This window comes from Bos indicus x Bos taurus, chromosome 1 (genome assembly GCF_003369695.1).
Source record: "Bos indicus x Bos taurus breed Angus x Brahman F1 hybrid chromosome 1, Bos_hybrid_MaternalHap_v2.0, whole genome shotgun sequence".
Taxonomy (NCBI): Eukaryota; Metazoa; Chordata; class Mammalia; order Artiodactyla; family Bovidae; genus Bos; species Bos indicus x Bos taurus.
In genome coordinates this window covers 69,170,505-69,197,864 of record NC_040076.1, presented here as the reverse complement: position 1 = coordinate 69,197,864, position 27,360 = coordinate 69,170,505, and the positions used below count along the sequence as shown (strand labels likewise).

The 27,360-nt window shown below is 46.4% G+C and overlaps 1 protein-coding gene across 1 annotated transcript in view; it reads left to right on the top strand.

Annotated features, from left to right (window-relative positions):
- The window catches only part of HEG1 (heart development protein with EGF like domains 1), an 83,531-nt gene that overhangs the window by 44,923 nt on the left and 11,248 nt on the right, over positions 1-27,360 (top strand). The window contains exons 10-16 of the mRNA XM_027536483.1: positions 451-554; positions 3,721-3,779; positions 4,101-4,261; positions 9,224-9,358; positions 15,316-15,358; positions 15,493-15,530; positions 25,981-26,068. Of these exons, the coding sequence (XP_027392284.1) occupies positions 451-554; positions 3,721-3,779; positions 4,101-4,261; positions 9,224-9,358; positions 15,316-15,358; positions 15,493-15,530; positions 25,981-26,068 (628 nt within the window). The remainder of the gene's footprint in view (positions 1-450; positions 555-3,720; positions 3,780-4,100; positions 4,262-9,223; positions 9,359-15,315; positions 15,359-15,492; positions 15,531-25,980; positions 26,069-27,360) is intronic.

Here is a 27,360-nt window from a genome sequence, read left to right as displayed (position 1 = left end):
AACTTGATAAAAGACCTAGAAGGCAAGAACTTTGCTTCATCCAAAGCTTTATAGGGGTTGACAAGTCTTTCCAGCCCCAGGTCTCCCTCCCCTCCTCCTTGAACTGTGTCCTTAGCTCACCTCTCTTCTCTGCCACAGCTTCACTGAGCATCCAAGGTGTGAGAGCCCACTGGAGAGGTGAGGAAGGCTTGTGCTCACGTAGGCTAAAGGCTCCTTGGAGCCTCTCACCCAGAGGTCTGCTCAGTCTCAGCCTTCAGCTCAACTGAGTAGGTGCTCATGTTGCTAGAGGAGCCCTGAGGAGGGAGAGGTGGTCTCCACCCTCCAGGAGAAAGAAATGTTTAGAGAGCATCCTGGGAGGTGGAGGAAAGCTGGGTGCCCTGAGATTTATAGATGCTCACACTTGTGCAGGTTGACCTTGTGAGGTCTAACAGGTTATGTTTTCATTTTCAGTTAGAACCTTCGTGACAGAGTTTAAACTAAAGAAAACATTTCTTAATACCACTGTGGAAAAACATTCAGACCTCCGTGAAGTTGAAAATGAGATCACCAAAATGGTAAGTTTCCCAAGAGGCATCTCCCTGCTACTCCTTTGTTTTCTAGAACAGATTTTATTCAGAGTGGAAACTTCCTGAGGATCACCTGTATCTTCATTTCTATCATACTTGAAAGGCGAATGTCAGGGTAAAATTAAAGGCCTCTCAGAAATAGTAGGGAGGTGTTGAGAACTAGTGATGTTGGTAGAAGCATTTCTTCTAATGTGTCTTCCTGAACTGCTTTTATCAATGCCTTGGCATTTATTTCTTTTCCATGTCACACACTTAGATGACATGCACTAGTAAGAGCTGTTGGTAAAGAGGAAAGACCTAGAGAATCCTGCCATCCCATCTGCTGTTAACCTGCTATGTGACTTTTTTGTGTGTGTCTCAGAACTTGGGGCGGAGAAGGCAATGGCACCCCACTCCAGTACTCTTGCCTGGAAAATCCCATGGATGGAGGAGCCTGGTAGGCTGCAGTCCATGGGGTCGCCAAGGGTTGAACACGACCAAGCGACTTCACTTTCACTTTTCACTTTCATGCATTGGAGAAGGAAATGGCAACCCACTCCAGTGTTCTTGCCTGGAGAATCCCAGGGACGGGAGCCTGGTGGGCTGCCATCTATGGGGTTGCACAGAGTCGGACACAGCTGAAGCGACTTAGCAGCAGCAGCAGAACTTGGGGAGAATGATGCTTTTTCTCAAGGGAATGACAAAGGTGGAGGTTAATCCCATTATCCAGGGTTGAGAATTCACTGAATGGATTATCTGGGGGCCTTTGATTCTTCTTCTTTCCCTCCTCTCCTCCTTTTTGTCAGGAAAAAAGTAAAAATGGAGAGGAAGGAAGAAGAGTCAGAAATGAAGCTCAGACAGTATTTTGCTTCTCAGCTGCTACCAGAGTCTGAGTTAATGCTCAGAAACTTGAAATTTGCCATTAAAATAAGTTTTAGAGATTGATTTCTGATTTTAATTTTACTTGTTCTTTATGGGTAAGAGTATATTAGCCAAAACCTATAAGATTTTAGAAGACCATGGGTTTGATTTGTGTAAAAATTAGATTCCAGTTCCCTTTCTGTATGAGCATCTACTCTGTAGCAGGCACTTTGCCTCCTGTAGGAGGTATTGCCAACACCTTTACAGATGAAAACTGGAGGGCTCTGGAAGTTAATGACATTGCCTGAGATTACACAGAGCAGGTGCAAAGTTAGGAAACAATCCGCTAGACCACTGTCACTTCTGATACCAATTGTGAGTTCAGGAATCTCCAAGAGACAGTTTTGATAATGCACTAGAAGTACTCAGAAATCTCACTGAAAGTTGTTAAATTCAACATTAGGGTTTATTACAGTGGAAAGAGCCAGGTAACAGCCAAGGGAAGAGATGCATGGGACAAAGTCCAGAAGGGTTTCAAATTCATTCCAGTCATCCTCTCTCTGTGAGGTCATAGACAGGGTTAACTCCTCTCGGCAATGATGTATACAGTATTCATGGAGCATCGCCAACCAGGCAGACTCACCGAGCCTTGGTGTCTGAAGCCAAAACACAGATAGTTGTCTGTAATCCTGACCTGAGTCTCTAGCCCCTCTGGAGGTCCAGCTGGTACCTTGTAACTCAAAACCCCCAGCATAAATCATACTATTAGACTATCTGGAGTGGCCAGGGCTTCCAGATCTACAAAGGCAGGACATTCCAAAGGATTAGAGATTACCTTCTAGGAGTCAAGGGCTGGACCTCTCTTTGGTTAAGGTCAAATTCTTTACTAAATGGCAGGGTTTTATGTCTACTAACCCTATAGTGAGTGTTCTTGGCACCCTACTGCAGCTGCCTCTTTGCTGGGCTGTAGGTCAGTATTTCCTTCTAAGATAGTATAGGGGCTGAGAACCTCCTGCAGAGATATAGTCCTTCCCATTACACAGTCCTCAATGACCCATCTGCTTTGCTCAGTTTTACCCAATATCAACCGGCTTCCCTGGTGGCTCAGTGGTGAAGAATCCGCCTGTCAATGCAGGAAATGCAGGAGACACAGATTTGATTCCTGGGCAACCCAGGCACGGCAACCCACTCCAGTATTCTTGCCTGGAAAATCCCACGGACAGAAGAACCTGATGGGCTGCATGCAGTCCATAGGGTCACAAAGAGTGGGACATGACTGAAGCAACACACTCACACACACCCAGTATCAACATATAATTTATTAGTGATGTGACATCCCTACCCCCAAGAAATAGCAAAGATTTAGGGAATGACTAGAGAGGATTTAGGCTGTGACTCAAATGGCCTTTCCCAAGATGCTGCTCTGTTCTGAAATATGCTATTTCTGTTTTTTCCTGGGGAAAAAGAAAATTTAATAATAATACATCATTGCCTTATGAATATAAAGCAATGTTAATACAAAGACAAAAAGGGTTTGATAGCATCCTGTGTCTGAATCCATCTTGTGAAGGATGAGATATGTCTGACACACGCTTTGAAGACAGGTAGACTGCATTGGTCAAGGTATTGAGACCCTCAGCTGCATGGAAGGAAGCCCCAAGCCCCAGTTCATGCTATGGGCGGAGTGGGGAGGCAGGCATGGTACGTCATGCCCCACAGGGGTTTTCTGCTCTTTCCAAGGGCACAAGGCAAACACAGGGAGTCACTCTTAATTTGCTCTCAACAAAAGGGCTCTTGACCCATGTAATGTAATTTCTCACGGAGAGCCTTTTTGAAGAGGATCTATCTGTGAGTTAGGTCAACTCATTGTAGATTACGAAGGGTCTGTGTAAGGCCTGCCAGACCTGAGGGAGCTGAAAGGAACCCAGCCTTCTCAGGAAGTCTTGTTCACTGTGCAAAGTCCAAATAAACAGTTGCCTCTGAGGTTTTTTGAAACCCTGGGTCTTAGATGAGATCTGCTCCTTTGAAGATGTTTTGCATCCAAGGGCGCTATTCTGAACATCATTTCCTGCCAAGGTTTCCCCTCACTGATTTACTATCTGCCTCTCTCCCTTTGTGCTCATGGAACAACAGAGTGAGAGCAGAAAGGCATTTAAGAAAGGAACAAAAGAAGGGCACCACTCCTGTGTGAGGCTGCCTGCTGGTAACTCCATGACTGGAGAATGCCTGTTTGATCTTGAAAATAGGAAACTGGTTCTAGGTTCAAGGCTTTTTTTGTCTGACTTACAGTTAATGATAAACTTCTTCCTTTCAGTTAAATGTGTGTTTCTCAACATTACCTGGTTATACCCGATCCACAGCTCATGTTTCTAGGTAAGTAGCAGGATTATATGTACTTGTTTGTGGACCAGTCCTATAGAAAGGGGAGGATATTCTAACAAGTGTGATGGCAACAAAACTGGCCCCTATTTTGACTGTAATGTAATTTCTCATGGAGAACCTTTTGGAAGAGGACCTATCTGTGAGTTAGGTCAGTTCATTGTAGGCTACGAGGGGTGATCCCAGGCCAAGGTCACAGAACCTTCATGCTCTCCCAGGCCCTCACTGGAGAATGGGGAGGACACTCATTTTCCAAAAATCCTGGGACCCACATATCAGGTTAGGATGATTAAAACATGCATACTTTGCCTGTAGGGAGTCCAGTGTTGTGGTGATGTCACTGCAAGCCACCTTTTCCCTGGCCTCCAACGTGACGCTGTTCGACCTGGCCGACAGGATGCAGAAATGCGTCAACTCCTGCTGGGCCTCTGCGGAGGTCTGCCAACTTTTGGGGTCTCAGAGGCGGATCTTTAGAGGTAAGAGAGGGGCCCTCTGGGAGGACCCCCCCATCCAGTTAGGCACAGACCTAGGGTAGAAGTGTAAGGCCTTCTGGGTGCAGGTCCAAGAAACTTGTCATAGAGCTGGCCTGTCTTTGAAATGGGCATTAAGTACAAGGGCTTTGTGTGTGTATATCTTTGTGTACATGTGCCCCCCGCCCCACACACACACAATCCTGTACACACAGCCTTGAAGTCTCCCAGTCCTTGGCATGCTGTTTCTGTTTCTCCTCTACAGCGTTGGTATTGGAAGGGATATAGGAGCAGATGTAATGAAGCAGAAATCACTCTTCTTTCCCTTGAAAGGCTCCCTCCCTCTGGGGAGGTAGAATTCACACACAGAATGTACAACACTTGTCAATTGCCCGAAACCGTCATCATGACATGCCGTTAGGTAAATACAGCACGCGCAGTGTCTCCCATCCTCCTGTGTATTTGTTTGCAGATTCTAAATGCACAGACACATAGATGAAGATTAGAGGCCAGACAGCTCATGGTGCCGTCCGTGATTTCTCTTTTCTTGTTCTTTATCTGTTAGCTTCTACAGAGCATCTGGTGTGAAACAGATGAATAAAGGGATTAGGAACAAGTTTGGAAGGCAAATTTGGGTCTTGGAAGGGAGCTTTCGCCTCTGGGATGGGAAAATTCTGCTGGCATCAAAAGTGCTTCCTCATGCAGGGGGGCCTGCCCCCGCTGCGTCTCATAAGTGGTCTGAGCTGGCTCTGGTTGGCTCATTTTACTACACACAGGACTGGTGAGGGACGCAGAGTCAGAGTCAGCCTCCCCATCTGGTGCCCAGATGCTCAACTGTAGGTAGCAGGTTTGGCGCTCTGTCTGCGAGCAGATCCTGGACCTTCCCGGTGGGCCAGAGCTTTGTAAGAGCTGGTCCTAAAAGCCCTCCTTGTGGACTGTGCTCTGTAGAGCTGGGAGCTCACCTTTTGTTCTGGGATAAATGCTAGAGCTTTGGCCCATTTCAGGGCTAGTTATTCACTTGAAGGAAAAAGGAAAGAGCCCAACATTCTGGAGTTGAAGTTGCTATCATTCAGCTTCATTGGGGAATTAGCTAAAAAGTTCCTGCCCTCTCATACTGTGCTCTACCTTTTGAGGCAGGAACTCTTTGATTGGGCTTTCTTTTTCTTGCCAGTGATGCAAAGGTCCTGCTTTTTCCTTCCCAGAAAGGGGAAAGGGCACCTTTCAGTTCATAAAACACGTATGCTGTGTGTTCTGCATGGTCAACATTGTATCAGGTTACTTTGTCCTCAGTGAACACATTTCATGTCTTGCCAATCAAGTGGCCAGATATATGGGTTTGTAAGGCCCTACCGGTGGCTGCCCTGCTTATGCTGTGGCCCTCCTTCTTCCAGCTGCTTATGGGAAATCTCCTGTCTTCCCTTGCTTCCTTGCCAAAGTCCCATGCTTTTTATTTTTTAAAGACTTAAAAAAAAATATTTAGAGCAGTGTTAGTTTCATAGAAAAATTGAGAGGAAGATATAGAGATTTCCCATATATTTCTGCCCACACAGGGGCTGGTGCCTGTTCTTTGACTCTGCTTTCCGAGCCCCTGAGATCAAAGACAGCCGAGCCTCCTGGCTGAACCCGGCCTCCCTTCTCTGTTTGCCCTCCCAGGGCTTCTCCAGGTTTTGCCAGCCTGTGTTTGGTGTCTCACTCACCTCTCTGAGTGCTCGAGAGTCGGGCTGGATGAGCAGAAGCGGTCAGGTTTTGTCATCTGGTTGTTCCCAGCATATGAGAGGCCGTGGGCTACCCTGGATGCTGCCATTGGATGGGCGGGATTTTCCCTTTCAATTCACAAAACATCTACTTCCTCGCCTTTCAAAGAACTGTAGCTCTCATCTCTCCAGAGGTTTCGAGTCCTTGGAAACCCCCCAGAGGAGTGCCCCAGCCTTAGATTTACATCAGTTCTCATTGTCTGTTTGGCGGATGTTATGCCCAGGAAGGACCATGGGAATTGTGGATGCAGAAAAATCACATCGCCAGGCTTAAAATGAAAACTGCATTATATGTGGTTCTATTTGACGGATTGATGACAAAATATTAAAAATCTGTAGGACAGCAACCCCTCCGTCACAAAGCCAGGGCCAGCTTCGCCTGCCTTCGAGGGAATCTGCTTCGATTGAGGGCAGAGTCGCTTCAGCAAGGCAAGTGGTATTTGCCCGCAGGCGGGCTTTGCGGGCAGGGCAGAGGGAAAACATGACATTGGCTTCCAGAAAATATCTAATCAGCCCAGGCAGCTCAGACTGGCTGCTGCACAAACTAGTACCGGCCTGGAATTGCCTTTTGTGCTGGAGGTATTTCTTTATGTTAAGACTTCAAAACGTTTAGATGAGAGATTGTGGCCTTTTCGTACGCCCTCTGTGCCAGCTTCACAGTTTGCTTGGTGAGATTTTCCATTTTTCATTTTTCTCCCTTAAATGCAAACCTTTTACAATAAACAAAGGAAATTCTATCACACACACAAATAGGGTTCTGATTTAGCACGCCAGCTTCCACTGATAAAGACAGGAAATTCAGCACCGAGAGCTGAAGCTGTGTCCTAAGCTAACCTCCCTGTGAGCAAGCCACCCATAGGCCCCCAGCTCTCAGGACTCAGACAAGGGGGCAGATGCCGGGGTCCCTGGGGGGGTCCGGGGTCACACGAGCCTGCCTGAGCTTGGGAGGGGCGCAGTTTTGCCGCGTGAAGAGCAGGCACCTGGTTTGGGTTTTGCATCAGGTGGTGGTGGCCTTCAGGTGGGAGAAGGGAGCCCAAACCTCGCTGCCCGGTGTGCACCCGTGGCCCTTGCTCAGCTCTGTCCCCACGCTGAACTTGTTCACACCCACCAAAACCAGCGGTGTACGTCAGTCTGTAAATGGTGTAAATAAGATACTCTCCACTATCCCTTGATTTATGTTTCTGTTCTGTTGTCTGTAAATCCCAATTACGTGTGCTTTTTGTCCAGACCTATCTTAGATGGTAAAAGCACCCTCACTGTGTCCGCTGTGTACAACCTCAGAAGGGGCCTGCTGGTTAGTGCCTCGTGAGGGCCTGCTGTATACAACCCATTCAACCCGAGAGAGGGTTCACTGTGCACAGCCTCACAGAGGGCCTGCTGTGTACAGCCTCTGAGAGGGCCTGCTGTTTACACCTCTGAGAGGGCCTGCTGTGTACAGCCTCTCAGAGGGCCTGCTGTATACAGCCTCTGAGAGGGCCTGCTGTTTACAGCCTCTGAGAGGGCCTGCTGTGTACAGCCTCTGAGAGGGCCTGCTGTTTACAGCCTCACAGAGGGCCTGCTGTTTACACCCCTGAGAGGGCCTGCTGTATACAGCCTCTGAGAGGGCCTGCTGTTTACAGCCTCACAGAGGGCGTGCTGTTTACAGCCTCTGAGAGGGCCTGCTGTTTACAACCTCTGAGAGGGCCTGCTGTATACAGCCTCACAGAGGGCCTGCTGTTTACAGCCTCACAGAGGGCCTGCTATTTACAGCCTCACAGAGGGCGTGCTGTATACAGCCTCTGAGAGGGCCTGCTGTTTACAGCCTCACAGAGGGCCTGCTGTTTACAGCCTCACAGAGGGCTTGCTGTTTACAGCCTCTGAGAGGGCCTGCTGTTTACAGCCTCTGAGAGGGCCTGCTGTATACAGCCTCTGAGAGGGCCTGCTGTTTATACCTCTGAGAGGGCCTGTTGTTTACAACCTCTGAGAGGGCCTGCTGTATACAGCCTCACAGAGGGCCTGCTGTTTACAGCCTCACAGAGGGCGTGCTGTATACAGCCTCTGAGAGGGCCTGCTGTTTACAGCCTCACAGAGGGCTTGCTGTATACAGCCTCTGAGAGGGCCTGCTGTTTATACCTCTGAGAGGGCCTGTTGTTTACAACCTCTGAGAGGGCCTGCTGTATACAGCCTCACAGAGGGCCTGCTGTTTACAGCCTCACAGAGGGCGTGCTGTATACAGCCTCTGAGAGGGCCTGCTGTTTATACCTCTGAGAGGGCCTGTTGTTTACAACCTCTGAGAGGGCCTGCTGTATACAGCCTCACAGAGGGCCTGCTGTTTACAGCCTCACAGAGGGCGTGCTGTATACAGCCTCTGAGAGGGCCTGCTGTTTACAGCCTCACAGAGGGCTTGCTGTTTACAGCCTCACAGAGGGCCTGCCACATACAGCCCAAGCGAGGATTCACTGTGTGCAACCTCAGAGGGCCACACGCGCCTCAGTGAATGCTCTTTGATGATCATGAAAGAGTTCTTTGTCGTCCTTGAAATGAGCATGGCCCACATGCCCAGGGCTGGACAAAGCCAGGTGGATATGCACACATAGAAGAACTGAGGCTAAAGTGAGGGAGGCAGAGCAGGGAAGGGTGAGCGCCCTCTCGGCCCGGTAACCGGTTGTCGAGTGCCACCTTCAGCATGTGTGTGTCAAGCCTGAGTGTGTGACCAGTCCCACCAGGTGCTGGCCACCCAGAGCCGAGCCAGCCCCAGGCGCAGGGGAGGCGGACAGTGACGGAGCACAGATACCCAGATTACATTCCACTCCTCTTCTCGAGTCTACTCGGCAGCAGTGGGCTGAGACAGGTCTTCTTCCCTGAGAGGGCAGGGGCATGCTTTCTGGGTTTGGGCTGGTTCTCCACTGCAGCCCTTGAGTGAGAAGGTGCAGAGGACCCCACCTATTGGGGGCTGTATTTGCAGGGGATGCTGGAGTTGGGGATGCCACCCCATTTCTTCTGGGTTTGCTTTCTCCCTGTGGCACGCTGTGTAAACTTTTAGTAACAGGCTGGGCCAGCCCCGGGGAAGGAGTGGAATAAGGCAGTGCAGAAGGGCCCCCTGAGAGGAGTGCACTTCATGCAGGCTCTTTTGGAAACTGTTCTCTGAGCCTCTTGAAATAGAAAGTTCATGCATCTAAGTGTTTGACATGGAGGAGGTTTTGTTTTGTTTCAGTGTCTTGTTTTTCCATTTCAGCGGGCAGCTTGTGCAAGCGGAAGACTCCAGAATGTGACAAGGAGACCTCCATCTGCACCGATTTGGACGGGGTCGCGCTGTGCCAGTGCAAGTCTGGTTACTTCCAGTTCAACAAGATGGACCACTCCTGTCGAGGTAGCAGCAGGTCTGGGGCCCTGGGGCCCGAGGGATGGTGGGGAGGGGCCTCTGTCTGCTCTGGGGGTGACTGTTCTAATCTGGGGGTAACTGGTCCTGGTTGTTTGGCTCCCAGCAGGGTTGAATTTGTTATCTCCTTGGAATAATAGCATTATCTCTGACTGGTGCGCACTAGTCTGGCCAATCAGATTCAAAGGAAAAGAAAAAAGAATGGAATGCCTGGGGTGGCCAGGCCTTTTCTTTTTTTTCCTACTTAAAGGAAGTTAGAAAAATTACTGTTTTAATTCCTAAAGCTTTATTCTATTGTCTGCTAATCTTTTAAAATGGAAATACCAGCATGAAGGCAGGGGTGTACCCTTTAGCAGTAGCTGGCAGCTTGGGAGACCTGAGTCAGAACCCTCTTCTGCCTGCCCGTCCTCTCTCGGGCAAGTCACTTTGCTTCGCTGAGCCCGAGTTCCCTCTTCTGTGCAGTGGGTGCAGTGAGGCTTCATCAGATATTCTAGGAATTAAAGAGGCAGTGGTTATGGAGGTACTTTGTAAGCCATCAGCATTTGCTCTTGTGTTTTACCCAGGTTATTATTGAACCAGTGGGTTCTGGTTTAAAAGATTTTATGTCAGAAACCTGATTCTGCTAACCTTTGGGTGAGGATTAAATTCATCCAGTTTCATACATGGGCTGTTCAGTGAATACAGTGCACGAATACTGCTTTAAAATAAAATGTATTAAAATCCAGAGCACTGGATACCCTGACTTATGAAAGCCTGCTGCAATTCACAGTCACAGGAAAACTGGCAACATAAAGGTGTCATGTAGCCTTAGGCCTCGCATCACATGAGAACGTGTGTGGCCCAGTTTTCCTGCTCAGTCAACACCTGCCAGTGACAGATGTACTGGAATCTGAGTGAAAACGGTGTCCTAGGGAAGGTGACATGCCACTTATTTCCGTCAGGGCCTCCTGTTAGAGGAGAGGATAAAAATGCATCTCAGGGCAGTGCTGTATCCTGAGCTTCGGACCCTCTGACTTAGGTACTTTAAAAGTGCAGCTTCTCGGCTCTGCATGCAGCCCTGAGCAGGGTTTGGAGAAGGGGCCTACGCTGGGGCAGTGGGCCTGATGCTGACACTCAGGGCACTGCTCAGCACCCCGCCAGTCTACCACTCTGATGTGGAGATGCTGCTTCCTAGTTCCTTCTTACCTGGTTTCATGCAGAGTGCTCCTGGCCTGTCTTAACTGGGGCACTGAGCCCACTTCGGGCGGGCAGGGGACATCTGCTGACATCCACGTGTGCTGGGGCCAAGGAGTGGTGGCTTCTGTGCACAGGGCCTGTGCAATTTCAGGTGGTCTCAAGAGTAGCCCTGCCACCTCTGCTTCTGACTGGCCTAAGTCATTTACCTCTCTGGGCAAGTCCACAATTTCCTAATTGTGTCGCTTACAGACTAGCGTTAGCAATAGCAGAGCTGCCGAAGATTTACCATTTGCAGGGACACAGGCACCAGCAACATTATGTGTGTTAAGTAGTGACCCAAGAATCGGAATAAGGAAGCTGTGGTTAGCTTTTGGGCTTACAGCCAAGGCCCTACTTAGCCTGGTTTCTGCGGCATCCTGTTGGTTAGATGTTCATCCGTGACAATCAGGGCTCCATGAATGGATCCTGGAGCTCCTTGGGCCACAGACCTGTGGCTGGGTTCTGAGGGGTTACAGTGACATCTTCTGGCCATTGGTGCTGGAGCACAGGGATGGTTAAAAGGAGTTCTCTTTAGGACACCTCAAATGTGGGTAAAATCCCTGGTGTAAACTGAGGATAAAGGCATGTGGGTGTGTGTTTTCTAAATCTCTACAATTAACAGTTGCATATTAGCAACTGCATATTGTTTTTTGTTGTACACACACACACATACTTCCTACTATCTCACATAAAATGTCTTTACCAGACTTTCAAAGCCTCATGTAAAATTAAAGTAGGTGTCCTTCCGATAGATGTCTTGTAGCTTCCTTCCATCATGCAGACATCCTGATGGATCCCAACCACCCATTAGCAAGTCTCTTCCTCTGACTAGACTGCAGATACTTGGACAGAGGAGCCTTGCAGGCTACAGTCCATGGGGTCCCAAAGAGTTGAACACTGCTAAGTGACTGATACTTTGCAGTGAGGTCTAGGCTGATGTGTGAAGTTCACAGCGCTGCTCAGCACGCCTCCATGGGATTCTCCAGGCAAAAATACTGGAGTGAGCAGCCTTTCCCTTCTCCAGGGGATCTTCCCAACCCAGGGATCGAACCCAGATCTCTTGCATTGCAGACAGATTCATTCCTGTCTGAGCCACCAGGGAAGTGGGTGGCTGTCTGTAGAATATGTTTGTACATTGTGGGGTTCCACAAACGTCTGTTGAAGAAACAAATGGACGATAGGCAGCAAATATGATAGGACAAGGTTGGCAGGTCTTGATTTGGTTTCCTGCAAGGGAGCAAAAAAGCCTAAAGACTCTACCATGTACTGATTTTATGTTAAAAGGCCAGAAGGCCTGAATGTGCTTATGTTCATATCAATAGGGGGAGCCCACTTCGGGTATATATGAATACTGCCACATTGATTTCATCTTCAGTGCTGTGTGGGTCAGGGTCACTCTAGGGTGTGGAGACGAGGAGCTGGGTCCTCAGGCCCACTGGAGTGCCCTGTGACAAGGCTTCCCTCCCAGAGCCTGAGAGCAGCCCATGGTAGCCCATGGTACCAGGCCCATGGTAGCAGTCGGTCTTTGATGAATGACTGAATGGGCCCATCTGAACTAAGGAAATATCATTATACCAGGAAGCCAGGCCACTTCTGAAGCTATGTGAAAACAGCCCAGCCCATCAGCTCACAGACAGGACAACACAAGGACCTTACATCTGGGTGGATGACAGCCATGGTGTGGAAAGCTCCTACCCAGCAAATGAGGGTTGGGTCAGTAGAGCTGATGTAAAAACTTTTCCAGGAAGAAATGTTCAGAACAGAACAGACTAGTGTGACATCAACCTGCCTTGGGGCTGAGATGGGTGGGGATGAGTCATGGGCATCTCCAGTCCCTGTGTGGCTGCCCTGCAGTCAGAGCCAAGGGTCACCCAAGGGCAGCTTTCCCTGCTCCCATGACCCAGCTGTAGTGTGGGGACTGCCAGGCATGGCACTTCCACTCCAGGGAGACAGGAGTGCTCTGCTTGTTCCTTAGAGAAGGTCCACCTGAGTAAGGGCTTCCCTGGTGGCTCAGATGGTAAAGAATCTGCCTGAAATGCAGAAGACATAAGAGACCTCAGGTTTGATCCCTGGGTGGGGAAGATGCTCTAGAAAAGAGAATGGCTGCCCACTCCAGTATTCCTGCCTGAAGAATTCCTTGGACTGAGGAGCCTGTGGGCTGTAGTCTATGGGGTTGCAAAGAGTCAGACACAACTCAGCAAGGCACCCACACCCACACCCACCCACCCCTACGTGAGGCCTACTCAAAGTCATCAAAGATTTGGGCGCGGGGCCTGGTTCCTCCTTCCTGAAATGGGTATGATCATACTCTGCTGCTGCTGCTGCTAAGTCACTTCAGTCGTGTCTAACTCTGTGCGACCCCACAGATGGCAGCCCACCAGGCTCCCCCATCCCTGGGACCTCCAGGCAAGAACACTGGAGTGGGTTGCCATTGCCTTCTCCAATGTGTGAAAGTGAAGTCATTCAGTTGTGTCCGACCCTCAGCGACCCTATGGACTGCAGCCCACCAGGCTCCTCCATCCATGGGATTTTCCAGGCAAGAGTACTGGAGTGGGGTGCCATTGCCTTCTCCGATGATCATACTCAAACTTATTGCAAAAATGATTTGAAGCACCTAATGAAAATTCACTGTAACAAAATGAGATTTAATTTAAAAGGTAAATAAGGTTGAAGGAGAAATACAATGACTACTTTGTTGAGGCTAGAAGGAACATGAACATACAAAAAGATATACCCTAAGTTCTCACTTGTTTGGTAAAGATAGGCACTCACTCGAGTTCTGAACATCTGGGACGCTAAGGCAAAGAGAGAAACGTGATTTGGGGGAAAAAAATAGTAACCATAAAATAAATAGTTCTTTAGGACCATCCCCATTTTTCTAGATCCTGGGACCCAAGAGAAGTTTCTCTGGAAAGTCCACAATGTGATCCATGATAGCCTGTGATAAATACCCTAGGCTATGCCTGGGGCTGCTGCTACTAAAAGATTGCCTTTAATAAAGCAAGTGTAGCTCAGGAGAAGTGAATCCAGGGGAGCTGAAACAGTGCAGTGCAGGCTCACAGCTCTCATGATCTGCTGTGAGAGAATTTAGGTTATTTAGAACAGTATTTCCCACACCATTCTGTAAGACTCTAGTGATATGTCAATAGTCTATGACAATAAAATAGATGCTAGAATCATTTAGTGTCTAACAGTGAAAAATAGAACAACATCAAGCACGTCTACATGTGTGCGTGCCAAGTCGCTTCAGTCATGTCCGACTCTTTGGGACCCTGTGGACTGTAGCCCCACTAGGCTCCTCTTTCCATGGGATTTTCCAGGCAAGAATACTGGAGTGGGTTGCCTTGCGCTTCTCCAGGGGATCTTCCCGATCCAGGAGTGGAACCCTAGTCTCTTATGTCTCCTGCATTGGCAGGCAGGTTCCTTACCACTATCACTGCCTGGGAAGCCCACGTAGTTAAATGTTAGGACGCACCGATTCTTGAAGGGAAGTCTGTGAGCGATCTCTCAATCTGTGGGGCCTGCAGCCTTTGAGCCACGTGCTGCTGGCACTCAAACGTTGCCATCAGTGTGTGCGCTGTCTGTCTAGAGATTACTGCTCTGTGCTATGTTCCTTTACTTAACTGTGATTCTTGTGTGCAGCGTATATCATACATTAACAATGAGTCACATTTCTGTCATTCCTTGCAGCACTGAATTTATCTGAGAGGCTATTTTTTATTATCTACTTTCATCCAAGCACATGTTAGGGCTCGTGATGTTCTATCAGCTTATTGTAGTGCTGAAAATGTTCCGTAATCAGAGCAGTGCAGGAACTGCTGATGCAGGGGAATGACTGGCCCACAGCCTTCAGTGAAGCAGTGGTCTATAAGCCGCAGTGCCAGAGGGTTCAAAGCTATAGTCTTGTGTGATGTGCTGATTAGGGCTCAGCTAGGTATGTCCAGAATCCACTACACAGACCACAGGGTGAGCATTCTCTTATGGAAACTGACCATGGACCATGGCTTTCTCACTTCCTGATGGAAGGGCGCTAACAGAGCCAACGGCAGGTTAAAGAAGGTTTGACTTAAAGACGGTGAGGCATTTATCTTTTGTTTATGGAAGGAAGTTACTCAGGGACCACAGAGAACTTCCAAAAATAATTGCAAATGTTAGATAATAGTTACAATTACAGTTAGTGGTTACTGCATGCTAGGTCCTGTGGTAAGTCATTTGCATGCCTTATTTTCCTTAATCCCCTCCAAGAAACTATAAAAAAAAATTATTATTATCCTTTTTTTTATAGCTGAGAAGCAAGAATCACTAAGAGGTTAAGTTTTGGGGTCTTTTTGATAAAATTAAAGATTGAGCTGGCAGCAGTATTTAGGCCAGGTTTTAGATAATTCTAAAGTTATTTGTGGGCTTCCCGGGTGGCTGTGTGGTGAAGAATCCACCTGCCAATGCAAGAGACACAGGTTCAATCCCTGGGTCAGGAAGATCCTCTGGATAAGGAAATGGCAACCCACTCCAGTATTATTGCCTGGAAAATCTCATGGACAGAGGAGCCTGGCATACAGTCTATAGGGTTGGGGTCAGACATGACTCAGCAACTAAATAACCTACAACAAAGCTATTTTGTAGCCTTTTGGTTCTAGAACATTCTTGTGAATTTTAGGGTGGCCAGTTTTATTAACCATCAGTTGGGCCAAGATAAGTTAATAGACACGATCATGGATTTTCATTTTCTCTTTCAGCCTGTGAAGATGGATATAGGCTTGAAAACGAAACCTGTATGAGGTAGGCAGCATGTTCATTTATTCTGACGAATTTGTTCCAAACCTTATTTAGAAGTTATGTAGGTAAGTTGCCTCAGTAATTTCTTCTGATATTTGAAACTAATTCTTGTTCTTTTTTTTCCTGTCAACTCGCAGTTGCCCATTCGGCCTTGGTGGTCTCAACTGTGGAAACCGTAAGTATGCGGGCGTCCCGAGCTCCATGTGGGCAGGGCTGGTGACATATGTCTATTCCCTGCCCTCACCCTGGAGAGCAGAGTGCTCACCAGGGCTGGAGGTTTGTAGGGGAGGTCAACATTTATTTATTTACCTAGATAAGTTTTCTAGATAGCCGGACAGAGGAGTATCAGTCAATAAATGTGGCTGGGAGGGAGGGACCACCCCCAGGAGAATAGAAGAACCTCCTGGGTACTTCTTAGAGGGGCTGGAACTGGAAGAAGACCGGCAGTGACTGGTATGGAGGGAGAAGGAATCCAGGCAGAGGGGACAACCTGAACAAAGGTCTCGGGCCAGTCTGGGCCTGTGATTCTGGAGGGCAGTGTGTAAGTAGGTGTGGCTGGGACAGAGGAAGGTAGAGAGTGAAGGATTAGGTTGGCAGAGTATGTGAGGATCAGATTCTTGGGGTTTTTGATAGAGCCTGAGAATTTAGACTCTAGTCAGTAGCCTCTGTAGAACTAGCAAGTCTTAGAGCAGGAAGGCATTTTTGATCAAGAAAATCAAGTCAGGAGGCAGTGAGAAGGACAGAGAGCGTGGGGCCATTTAGACCAGTGTCGTCAGGGCGGGGGTCATGGCTGGATGCAGACTAGGGAGGCCCCTGATCTTAGCTGACGTCTGTGCCCCTGGAGTACAATGGTCGAGGGGCACTGACCATGCATGTGGCATGTTTCACACTCAATTTACTTCTCTGAGAAGAGCAGTTGGGATTCATTTCAGATCACTTTCACTGACATTTTCTTATCCTGAGACCTAAGAAGTTAAAGTGACCCTCAAAACTATTGAAAGAAATTCTAGGATATAGGATGAAAAAGGAATGGTAACAGTCAGCACTTTAGAATAGCTTTGTCGCTCATTCTGTAGAATCTTCCAGCAGTCCATAGTCTTAAGTTTACTCTCCCACAAGTGGACATGACTTTATTTAATAAGAGATGCTACCTTTACCCCATCAGTCATAAATTCCAAATGTTTTTAAAGCTCTCATGCAAGAAACGGGAGGAGGGTGAAGACTAGGCAGCTCTTTCTTATAGCACAATATCACAGTTGTACTCGGTTTAATAAGAGTGTGAGTGAGACACGACAATGTGTGGAGAGATGTAGCCGGCTGGGGCTGAGCCGGGAGCAGGACCCCGCTGCCTGTCCTCCTGGGGCTCCTCGGCCCCTCGTAGGATGAGCCAGTACTTCTCACTTGCTTGTGGTCAAACAGCTCCCTGACTAGGTTTCACTAGAAAATGCTTCCTATTTCTCTGTGAATGGAAGAGCAAAAATGGATCAGTGAAAAACCCTCGAAAGGGTTGAAAGAAGGGAGTAGCGCGTTGCTCTTGGTGGCAGTTAGTGATTTGCTTTTCAGAGCTCATTAAACACCACGTATGTAGAGATGATGTACGCTACATCCACTGACCGTTCTGTGAGTTCCTATGTCTCCGCATGATGTGGGTGGGGTCTTGGGAGTAGCAGGATCTCTCTCTGTTCCTGAGATTTCCTTTTCCTCCCTTTTATCCGAGTCATCACAGTCATTTCCAGCAGAGGGCAGACTCTGGCCTGGATGGCTAGCTCTCTGCCACGTTTTGTTGGGGACTCTGGTTAACTCTGATGGCGTGAATACCACTTTATGACTTTGACATCTATTTGCATGTCAGTGTCACAAAGCAATTAATAGTCACTGATAATAAATGGCACATGCCATCTCTGATCAGCCCTGGTGTGGGTTAAGGAATCGGAGCACCTGAATTTCATCCCCACCTATGCTGATAGCTAGGTGAGGATATGCCTTGTGAGGTCTGTGACTTGTCACCTGGTGTTTTGTGCCAAATAACAGAGATAACCACCCACCCCTGTCACTTCTGCTGTCACCACGAAAGACAGTTTAAATGCCTTCTTGGGGGTCTGACTCAGGCTGGACCTTTTGTAGAAAAGAAACGCTGCTCTCTGCAGCCTTCTGGGGACACGTGCTCTGGTACCCAAGCCCTGTGAGTTAGGGCACCCTGCTCTGTCCAACCACACATGTGGCGTTCCTGGAAATCAGCCAGCTCTACTGTATTCTGGCTTTAGGCATAGCCTCTGACCTGCCTTTCTGCAGCCTATTAGCTTTCTAGTTGCGTACAGATTTCACTTGTCGCTCCTCATAGAGAATGTCCTTCAGACTGGAGAGGGCAGAACAAGCTCTGCTCTCACATCCCTTAGTCCGTGTGCACCTGCCCGGCGCGGCAAGGCCTCCCCTTTTAGTTTCCTTTCTGTGTAAAGTATGTGTTTCTACCACAGATCCCAGCAACTCTGTTTTCTCGTACCGCTGTCCTGTGGCTCTAGAATTCTTACAGAGCTGTTGTCAGAGTGTCCTCACTTCCCCTTGTCCCCATCCCAGCCTTTCTGAGGCACGCACATTTCCTTCTTTGCATGAATTTTATAGAGGCTCCTTCTCGCAATTTTATTATATCTCTCATGACCACATAGTTTGCTTCACCTGTTTTTCTCTTTTTAAAGTAGGTGAATTTTTTCTTTTCATAACATAAAAAAATACTTGTACATTAATTTTCCTTCTGTAATCCAAATTAATTAGCAGACAGATACAAGGGAAGAAGAAAACTAAAGTCTCATCCCCATTAAACCTCACTGCTAATACCCTGCTGTATATCCCTGGTATGACATGTGGTGGATAGGACCACCAACAGCAACCAGGACCTTGTCAGAAATGCAGGATTTCAAACCTCTTCACTTTGGACCTACTGAATTAGAATTTTAACCAGACTCCTGGATTCAGTGAATAGGCAGATTTGCATACATCTCACAGTTTAAGAAGCAGTATACCAGAAGTTTGTATGTGTGTCTTTTTAACAGCAATTGGATCTCACAGAAGATACTGTTTTGTAACCTGCCTTTGAACTTAGTAAACTGTGCAGTGTTTTCATTGGCATAAATTATAAGGTGACTTTAGATAGTTCTGTTAAATTCTACTCTGTATATATCATAATTTACTTAACCATCCCCTTTTATTATCAATTTAAAATCTTTTTTTTTTCTCTGTATTGCCATTCTTCTGTTTGTGGTCACTGTCACTTGGTGAGGATAGAACATCATCAGATAATTTTCCTAGATTACCTTTTTCTGGCTGCAGACATTTTAATCCATCCCTCCTCCTTATCTGCGACACATCCTTTCGTAAGGCACCCTTTCCGTTCCAATGCCCCACGTCTCTCCAGTGGAGACTCCTTCCCTGCCAGGCTCCCTGAGCAGTCAGGAGGATGTGGAGTCTGTCTCCCACATGTCTTGGCATCTTCTTCCTCTTCCACTGAAACCAAACATTCAGCTTAAAGATCTTTCTGCCTTGTCTTCTCAACCTACAGTCTGGCAGCAGGTGTATGAAGTCTTCACCTTGTAGTTACATTAGGCTCAGAACTCAAACCAGTGGAAACACTACGTGTCAGCAGGAGTCACTTGTAACACACTGCTCAGAAGGAGGAAGAGCTCATTAGTTATCCAGCAGGCAGCTGGAAGTCTCATGCAGTTAACAGCAAACCTCTCACTTGGTGTCAGAACTGAAAGGAAGCAGCCCTGGAAGAGGGGATTGCAACTCTCCCGACTCTTGTGTGCTACGGCCACACTTACAGTCTGCAGATGCGAGAAAGGGAAATTTCAAAAGGAAAAAAAAAGAACGTTGTGAACAGAGTTCTAAAGGAGAGATGGTGTAAGAGGAGTGGAAAGATTTAAATGGCAGAACTCTAATCACACTTCACTAATGAACACAGTGGGAGGGCAAGTGGGAGACCTAAATGAATTTTAAGGTGAAACGAATGTGGCCGCCTAGAAAGGTCTGTAATGAAGCCTAATTTTAAAGGAAGGCATATAGGTTGGTACGGTTCTGACCTCAATTCAGATGTATTTTTTTCCATGTCACTAAGCCAGTTATCTCAGTTCTGACGCTGTCTCCAGGTACATCCCGCAGCTTAAGGGCTGGGCCTGCCGACTTTCCCACTCCACGCCCCTCCCCAGCAGACCCCAGTCCCTCATCCAGGTTATCACCTGTGCTTCTGACCAACTGACTGTAGATCAGAGGTCCCAGTGACCTCCTCCCTAGGGCCCGTTGATTTGCTGTACTGGCTCACAGAACTCAGGAAACATTTTACTAGATGCCAGCTTATGAAGAGACGCACGAGACTTCAAGCTTACTGCTGGATAACTAATGATCTCTTCCTCCTCCTGAGCAGTGTGTTACGAGTGACTCCTGCCACACGTAGCATTTCCACTGGTTTGAGTTCTGAGCTGTTGGCTTCCCTGACAGCTCAGTTGGTACAGAAGCCACCTGCAATGCAGGAGACCCCGGTTCGATTCCTGGGTTGGGAAGATCTGCTGGAGAAGCGATAGGCTCCCCACTCGAGTATTCTTGGGCTTCCCTTGTGTCTCAGCTGGTAAAAAAAAATCTGCCTGCAATGTAGGAGACCTGGGTTCGATCCCTGGGTTGGAAAGATTCCCCTGGAAAAAGGAAAGGCTACCCACTCCAGTATTCTGGCAAATACTGGAGAATTCCATGGACAGTCCATGGGGTCGCAAAGAGTCAGACGTGACTGAGCGACTTTCACTTTTCTTTTCAGCTTATTATAAAAGGAGAGAATTCCTGAACAGCTGGATGGAAGAGATGCACAGGGCCAAGTTAGGGGAAGGGCCGGGAATGTCATGCCGTCTCCTGGCCCTCCCATCCTCCCCTCATTTCCCAACCTTCACCAACCTGGAGTTCTCTGAATCCTGTCCTTTTGGGGTTTTATGGGAGGCTTCATTACACAGGCACAGTTGATTAAATCACTGGCCATTAGTGACTGAATTCAGTCTCTAGCCCCTCTTCCTTCCCAGGAGGTTGGGGGTAGGATCGAAAGTTCTAATGGGCTAATCACAAATTGGTTTCCCTGGCAGCAAACATCCATCCAAGAGTTACCTAAGGGCTATCCAGATGTCACTAATGTAAGAAAAGACACCATTGCTCTGCAAGCTTAGGAAATTCCTAGAGTTTTAGGAGCTATGCCTGGGACAAGGATGGGGAACAGATAAAAATTATTTCTTATAAATTAGTATCATAATTGACTAAGATTCTTCTGGGGTAAATAAATGTAGCTAGCTTGAACAATGAAGACGGATTATTGGAAATCATGAAATTCCAACTTCAGGAGTGGCAAGAATCAGGGAGTTGTGGGGAGTCTCAGCAGAGGAGGTTGGCACCTTCTTTTCAGAGCACATGTTAACATGGAGCCATCTTCATCTCTGTCTTGGCTCTTACTGTGGGTCTGTGCACAAACTTGCTGCCTCACAATGGAAAACAGGCTCAGCAGACAGCTTCAAGTGTGTGTCAGTACCTTGGTCATTTTTAAATAAAAGGTTCTGTCTTCCAAAATGAGATTCCTGGGAGGAACTAATTGATCCAGTTGGGATCTTGCGTTTACTCCCAGACGAAACTTTTGTGGCTTGGGATGGTGTTAAAGTACAAGCATGACCGCCCCACTGAACCCTGCATGTGGAAGGGAGTAGATAGTTCCCAGTAGGGGGTTGGCTAAGCAGGCAGTCCTATAGATTCCAAATAACCATATAAGCAAGGACAAATATGGCTTATAGGAAAGACTAAGGCCCAGAGTGAGTTGGTTTAATGAAAAATGGCAACAGCAATGACAAAAACAGCAACCTATGATCAAACCATAAGAAGAATAAAGAAATGTCAAGGAATGTGGAAGACAAAGGAAAACAAAGAATTCCAGGATCATCATTCTGCAGGATCTCTTCAAAGGAGGAAGGATAGAACAGACCACCCTAAGACAATACCCATGGCCTTCACTCTCACCTGAACATTCAGGGAACCTACAGGACTAGTGAACATTATAGTAGGCGTTGGTATAAATCCCAGGCACTGTAATCGTTGTGTGACCTCATCGTGAATGTAAATCAGTCCTTAAATGTGAAAGATCAGTTGTAGTTCATGAGCTGACTTGACTGCAGGTATGAGAAAAAAGTACTAGAGAAGATTCTTGAGAGTTCCTTGGACAGCAAGGAGATCAAACTAGTCAACCCTAAAGGAAACCAACCCTAAATATTAATTGGAAGGACTGATGCTGAAGCTCCAATACTTTGGCCACCTGATGTGAAGAGCCAACTCATTAGAAAAGACCCTGATGCTGGGAAGAATTAAAGGCAAAAAGAGAAGAGGGCAGCAAAGGATGAGATGGCTAGATAGCATCACCAACTCAATAGACATGAGTTTGAGTAAGCTCCGGGAGATAGTGGATGGAGGACAGGGAAGCCTGGCGTGCTGCAGTCCATGGGGTCACAAAGAATTGGACGTCGCTTAGCGACCGAACAACAGCAACGTGAGAAAAAAGATCTGTGACTACATTGTCTACAAGCTTGTTACAAGCTTCCAGTGAAATAGCTGCCAGAGACCATCAAATGACTTCTTAAAAAATGTATGTGTATAAAGTATATTATATATGTACACATATACACATACAATTTCTAGATTTAGAGAAGGTTGTGTGTGTCTATATATAAAGACATGAAGAAAGTTTGGGAAGCAGAAAAACATGAAGAAAGTACCAGTCCATCAGTACTCGAGGTGGCACTGATGTCTGAACATTTTTGTGAGTTCCCTCCCAGATGCTTTCCCTGAGCTCACACGCACAGAGGTCTTCTGGCTTTCAGTCCTGTGTTCTTTCCTCTCCTGCATAATTTAAGCCAGTGCCACCCAAGGTCTGGCCTGCAGGTTGATGGCATCTCCATCCCCAAGAAGCTTACCAGAGATACAACTTCTTGGACCTTGCCCAGACCTGCTGAATCCAATCTCTTGGGGTGGGGACCAGGCATCTGAGATTTAACATATCCTCTGGGTGATTCAGATGGACAGGAAGGGTTTGAGATGCACTGGCCTATAGCATACAGGATAATGTTTCTTAGTCAATAAGGAAATAACAGTCCAAACTAATGACATATTTATTAATTACACTGTTGTTCCAGGAAAGGGGAGATGAAAGGAATAAAGTCTAAACTTAACTGCGGTTTCCTTTCAACAAGTTGGTTCTCAGGAGAGACGGTTCAGCTATCTCCAGTTGTCAGCACAAAAGCCAGAGTTCTTGTTTCCAGAGCAGATTTCTAGGGAACCAAGACACTTGTGTTGACAAGCAAGATGATCTTCATGGGACTAAACTGCTGCACGACTTCCAGCATTGCTGGTAGAAGAGTCTCCTTTACCTTGGGAGGTGGGAGGAACTGGTGTCCCAGGGTCTTCAGAAAGCTGTTTAGATCAGCAAAGGATAGCCTCCTCCAGACTGGATGCTCTTAGAGAGTCCTCACAAACTCTTGAGTGTGTAGAATCTATGTTCCCCGACTCGTGGTGCTCCTTCATAGGTTCCTATTGATAAGCTCCCAGCTGTGCCATTAAGTGCTGTGGGCAGCCATAGATGTGGGTGATGACATCCTGAAGCATGTTCTCACTTTTATAGCGAAACAGTAACTTCATTCTTTTGTTGTTTTGTTTTGGCATGCCGCATGCCTTGCAGGGTCTTAGTTCCCCAACCAGAGATTGAACTTGGGCCCTGGCAGTCAGAGCACAGAGTGCTAACCACTGGACCTCCAGGGAGCTCCCCAATAGCTTCGTTCTTAAAAGCAACTTCATTTTTGTCACAATCAAGGGGACCTGAAGTCATATAAAACCACCTCATAACACAGCGCCCCTCAAAGTGTGGGGGGCTGTGAACGGTAACAAGACGGTACAGAAACAGAAAGTAAGCACTTAGAATCCTTTACATGAGCGCGGCCGTGACACCCAAGCATGGGATCCTTTGTAAAGTGAAGAGCCTCGTTGTGTTTTAGTGTTGGTCTGCAGGAGAAGGCAATGGCACCCCACTCCAGTACTCTTGCCTGGAAAATCCCATGGATGGAGGAGCCTGGTAGGCTGCAGTCCATGGGGTCGCCAAGAGTCAGACAGGACTGAGCGACTTCACTTTCACTTTTCACTTTCATGCATTGGAGGAGGAAATGGCAACCCACTCCAGTGTTCTTGCCTGGAGAATCCCAGGGATGGGGGAGCCTGGTGGGCTGCCGTCTATGGGGTCGCACAGAGTCGGACACGACTGAAGCGACTTAGCAGCAGCAGCAGCAGCAGCAGACTCTTTAAAAAAAAAAAAAAAGGAGAGAAAGAAATTCATGATAGCCGGTGCCCAGGGGAAAAGACAAAGGAACAAATGAGACTCTATTTAAAAATAATATCCAAAAGCATGAGCCAAAAAAACTGGCCCTTGACCATGGATGGTTTGGGAAGCACTGGTCTCCACTGTCTTTGTCTGTTTTCAGACACAAAGGGGGCTTTTAGGGTGCTTGTTTCAGAGGGGAACCTGCCACAATCGCAGCCACCTGCAAGGGTCACTTCCAAGACAAATGCATGCTTGTTTTGCCGGAAGTGAGAAAACATGAACTTGGTGTGGAGGGATAAGCAGAGCAGGAACTAGCCTTGGGTCTCTGCTTGGGAACAAAGGGCGCCACTCTAGGTGTTTTGAAGCAGGGAAATGCCGTGGTTAGGTTTGGTTTTTTAATTGAGTGGGCAACACTGGGCACAGAAACATGAGTTGGGAGGTGTTTACCTTTGTCTGGTCAAGGGTCAGTGGGGGCCTAGGGTTGTGTTGGTGGAGATAAAGAGAAATCGACACATGCGTGAGGTTTGTCTTTTGTCCTCACTTTTAAAAAATGAAGCTTGACTACATGTGTCAGGAGGTGAGGGAGAGAAATAACTCATTTCTTAGTTTGACTTTGTTTCATGGGTATCTTAATACTGATGATTTTTCATAGTAATCAGGTTTCTGTGCTCGTTATTTCAGGAAAAGACAGGTGAGTGGTTGGGGTATTTGTGTTGCTCTTGTATTTGCTCCTCTCTCACAATCTGCCCATTGTCACCTCTATGCATTATCCTTTGACTTTAGGTATTACCTAAATACCTAAGAGCATGGTTCCATCCTAATTTACTATAGAAAATCTGGTTATTGGCTCTTTTTTTTTCATACTGGACCTTACAGCCTGAAAGCACAATTATAATCATATTTCCACAGCAAAAAACAACCTGAATATTTAATAGATTATATTGAAAATATTATTTTCACATAAATACACAGGTATGAAATCAATTAATTAAAATTTATATTGTTTATTATACATGATAAGTGCTTGTTTATGTGACTACTAATTTCTGATAATTAAATTCAGTGTGTGTGTGTGTATGCATATGTATATGTTGAGACTATTTAGTTCCTATCCAGGGTTATGCAGTGATGCTTATAAAATTGTGGAATCAAAAATTGTGGTTGTCTTCTTTTTATTTTACCAAGTAAGAACCTAAAACCGTATTTAAAATTTTTTATATCACCATCAATTTAAAAACTTCAGAAAACTCCAAAGAATGGGAAGTAACCAAGGAAATATTATCTTTTTCCCCCAATTACTTTTTAGAAACCAGCTTTACTGGAGGCATAATTTACACATTAAAAAATGCATCTAAATTAAGTGAGGGAAAAAAGTAAGAAGGACCAAACTTTAGGAAGTATTAAAACTAAGAAAAAAACCCAAACAAGTTTAGGTTTTGAAAAATACATGCATGCATCTCTAATTTTTCTCATCTGATTGTGGATTGGTAATAATGTCATCAGGCTGGTCTGCAGGTAGAATCTGGGAGCCCCTGTTCTAGGAGGGGCTAAGAATGGGGAACTCGTCTCAAAATAGTTTAGGGGAGGAAAAGTCATTTTCCCTCTACCCTTCCAGATTCTTGGCTGAGACATCCCTACCCCCATTAAAAGCCAGAGTAACAGGAGAAAAAACTATTTTAATTCTGTGAATACACATGGGGATCCCACAAAGATGTGAAACTCAAAAGGTAGTCAGATGATTGAGGCTCACATACCCTCCTGAGCTGAAGAAAAGGCCAGGTGTCTAGGGTTTCAAAGGGGAAAGTGCAGTTTATAGGAAAGTAAGAAGAGGAAATGTTTGGGAAACAAAGGTTGTCAAGCAGATAAGTCTCTCAGGTGAAAAAGTTCTCTCTGATACTAGCTTTCTTCCTGGTACAAGTCTCTTTCTAATGTACATTTCCCTTACAAAAGGGTAACTATTAATAATACTCAGTTTTAGACCTTCTCTGGTGCTGCAGTTTCTCAAAAATATCAGCTCAAAATAACAAATATACCAAAGAGACATATTTTGGGTTGGCTCATTCTGCTCCCTCTTCGATGGAGAAATTGCAGAACTGGCCCAAGTAGCTTTTGCTGGGGGCCCAGAAAATGAAAAGTGGTCACCAGCTGAGGCATGGGGTAGCCGTGGGGTGGGGAACTGGACCATTTGGGGGCATTCCTTTGTTCATTCTTTGTCTGCTCCCAATCCACTTTTCTCCTTTTTAAACCTGTTTAGCCTATCAGCTTATCACTGTGGTGATCGCGGCTGCAGGAGGTGGGCTTCTACTCATCCTGGGCATCGCACTGATTGTTACCTGTTGCAGGTGAGTGCCAAGAGTCCACAGTCTAATCCTCTTTGCCTGTGCTAAGCCAGGGTCAATTTTTTACCCTTTTAAAAGAATGTGTGGGGTGGTTTATAGTATTAAATCCTATTGTGTGACTGAACCGTTAAAAAAAGGGAAACTCATGATAGATAGTGCCACTGGGGAAAGAAAAGGACAGCAAATGGGATTTTCACTTAAAAAAAAAAAAAAGAATATTCAAAAGCACAAGCAACAGAAGAAAAGGGATTGGACTTCATCAAAATTAAAACTTCTTCACTTCAAAGAACACTATTAAGAAAGTGAAAAAAGACAACATACAGAAGAGGAGAAAGTATTTGCAAATCATATGCCTAATAAAAGACTTGTATCTAGAAAAATAAGGAATCCTTACAATGGTAATAAAAAGGTGAAACCACAGAACACGTTTTGGGACTTAGTAGAGTGTAGGTTCTTCTGTCTTGGTGCAGAAAAAATTCAGCAAAGTGATGGATGAAAAGTGATTTATGAGAACAGGATGCTTTTGAGGTTTACAAGCAGGTGGGCAGGAGGGTGCTGCACTAAGAACTTAGTGGGCCATAGTTTTATAACCAAAAGAAGAATGGGGCAGGGGAGATGGCCATTGTTGAGCAGATGTCAAGCTTCCGTCATCGGCTCCTTCTCCGTGTCACACGGGGAGTTTTCTTATTCCTGCTTGATCAAGCCAGGACTATCATGGCACTGTTTAAGTTAGCAGAAGGGTGGTAACCTCTGTTAAAAATAGTAAACCATCTCAGGTTTGAGCATAATGTTTTCTTTTCCCTGTATTTTTGTTTTTAGTGTGCACAAGGGAACACGTCTTGGGAATCATTAACTTACTGACCTTACTGGGCAGGATGTGGGTCTTGTTTTACCATTGTTTTATTGTTTGGGGCATGCCTTGTGCTTGTGTGGCATGGTTTTGTTTCAAAGCAAGGCAGCTTGGGTTTGTGGTTAAGCAAACCTGCTTTCTGGAGTGATCATTAACTTATAGAGGGTCTCCCATACTTTTTTCTTTACTCATGATCCCTTAGTGGGATTAACTGTTTAATCACCTATTTTGTTCCTTTACTCTGTCCCTATCAAAGGCAACCAAGTTAAAAATGGGCAGAGAACTTGAATTGTCATTTCTGTAAAGAAGATATGCAAATACCCAATAAACCTACGGAAGCATGCTCAATGTCTTTAGCAGGGAAATGCAGTCAAAACCGACAGCATCAGATACCACTTCACAAACACTACGATGGTTACTAAAACAAACAGAAACTAGAAAATAA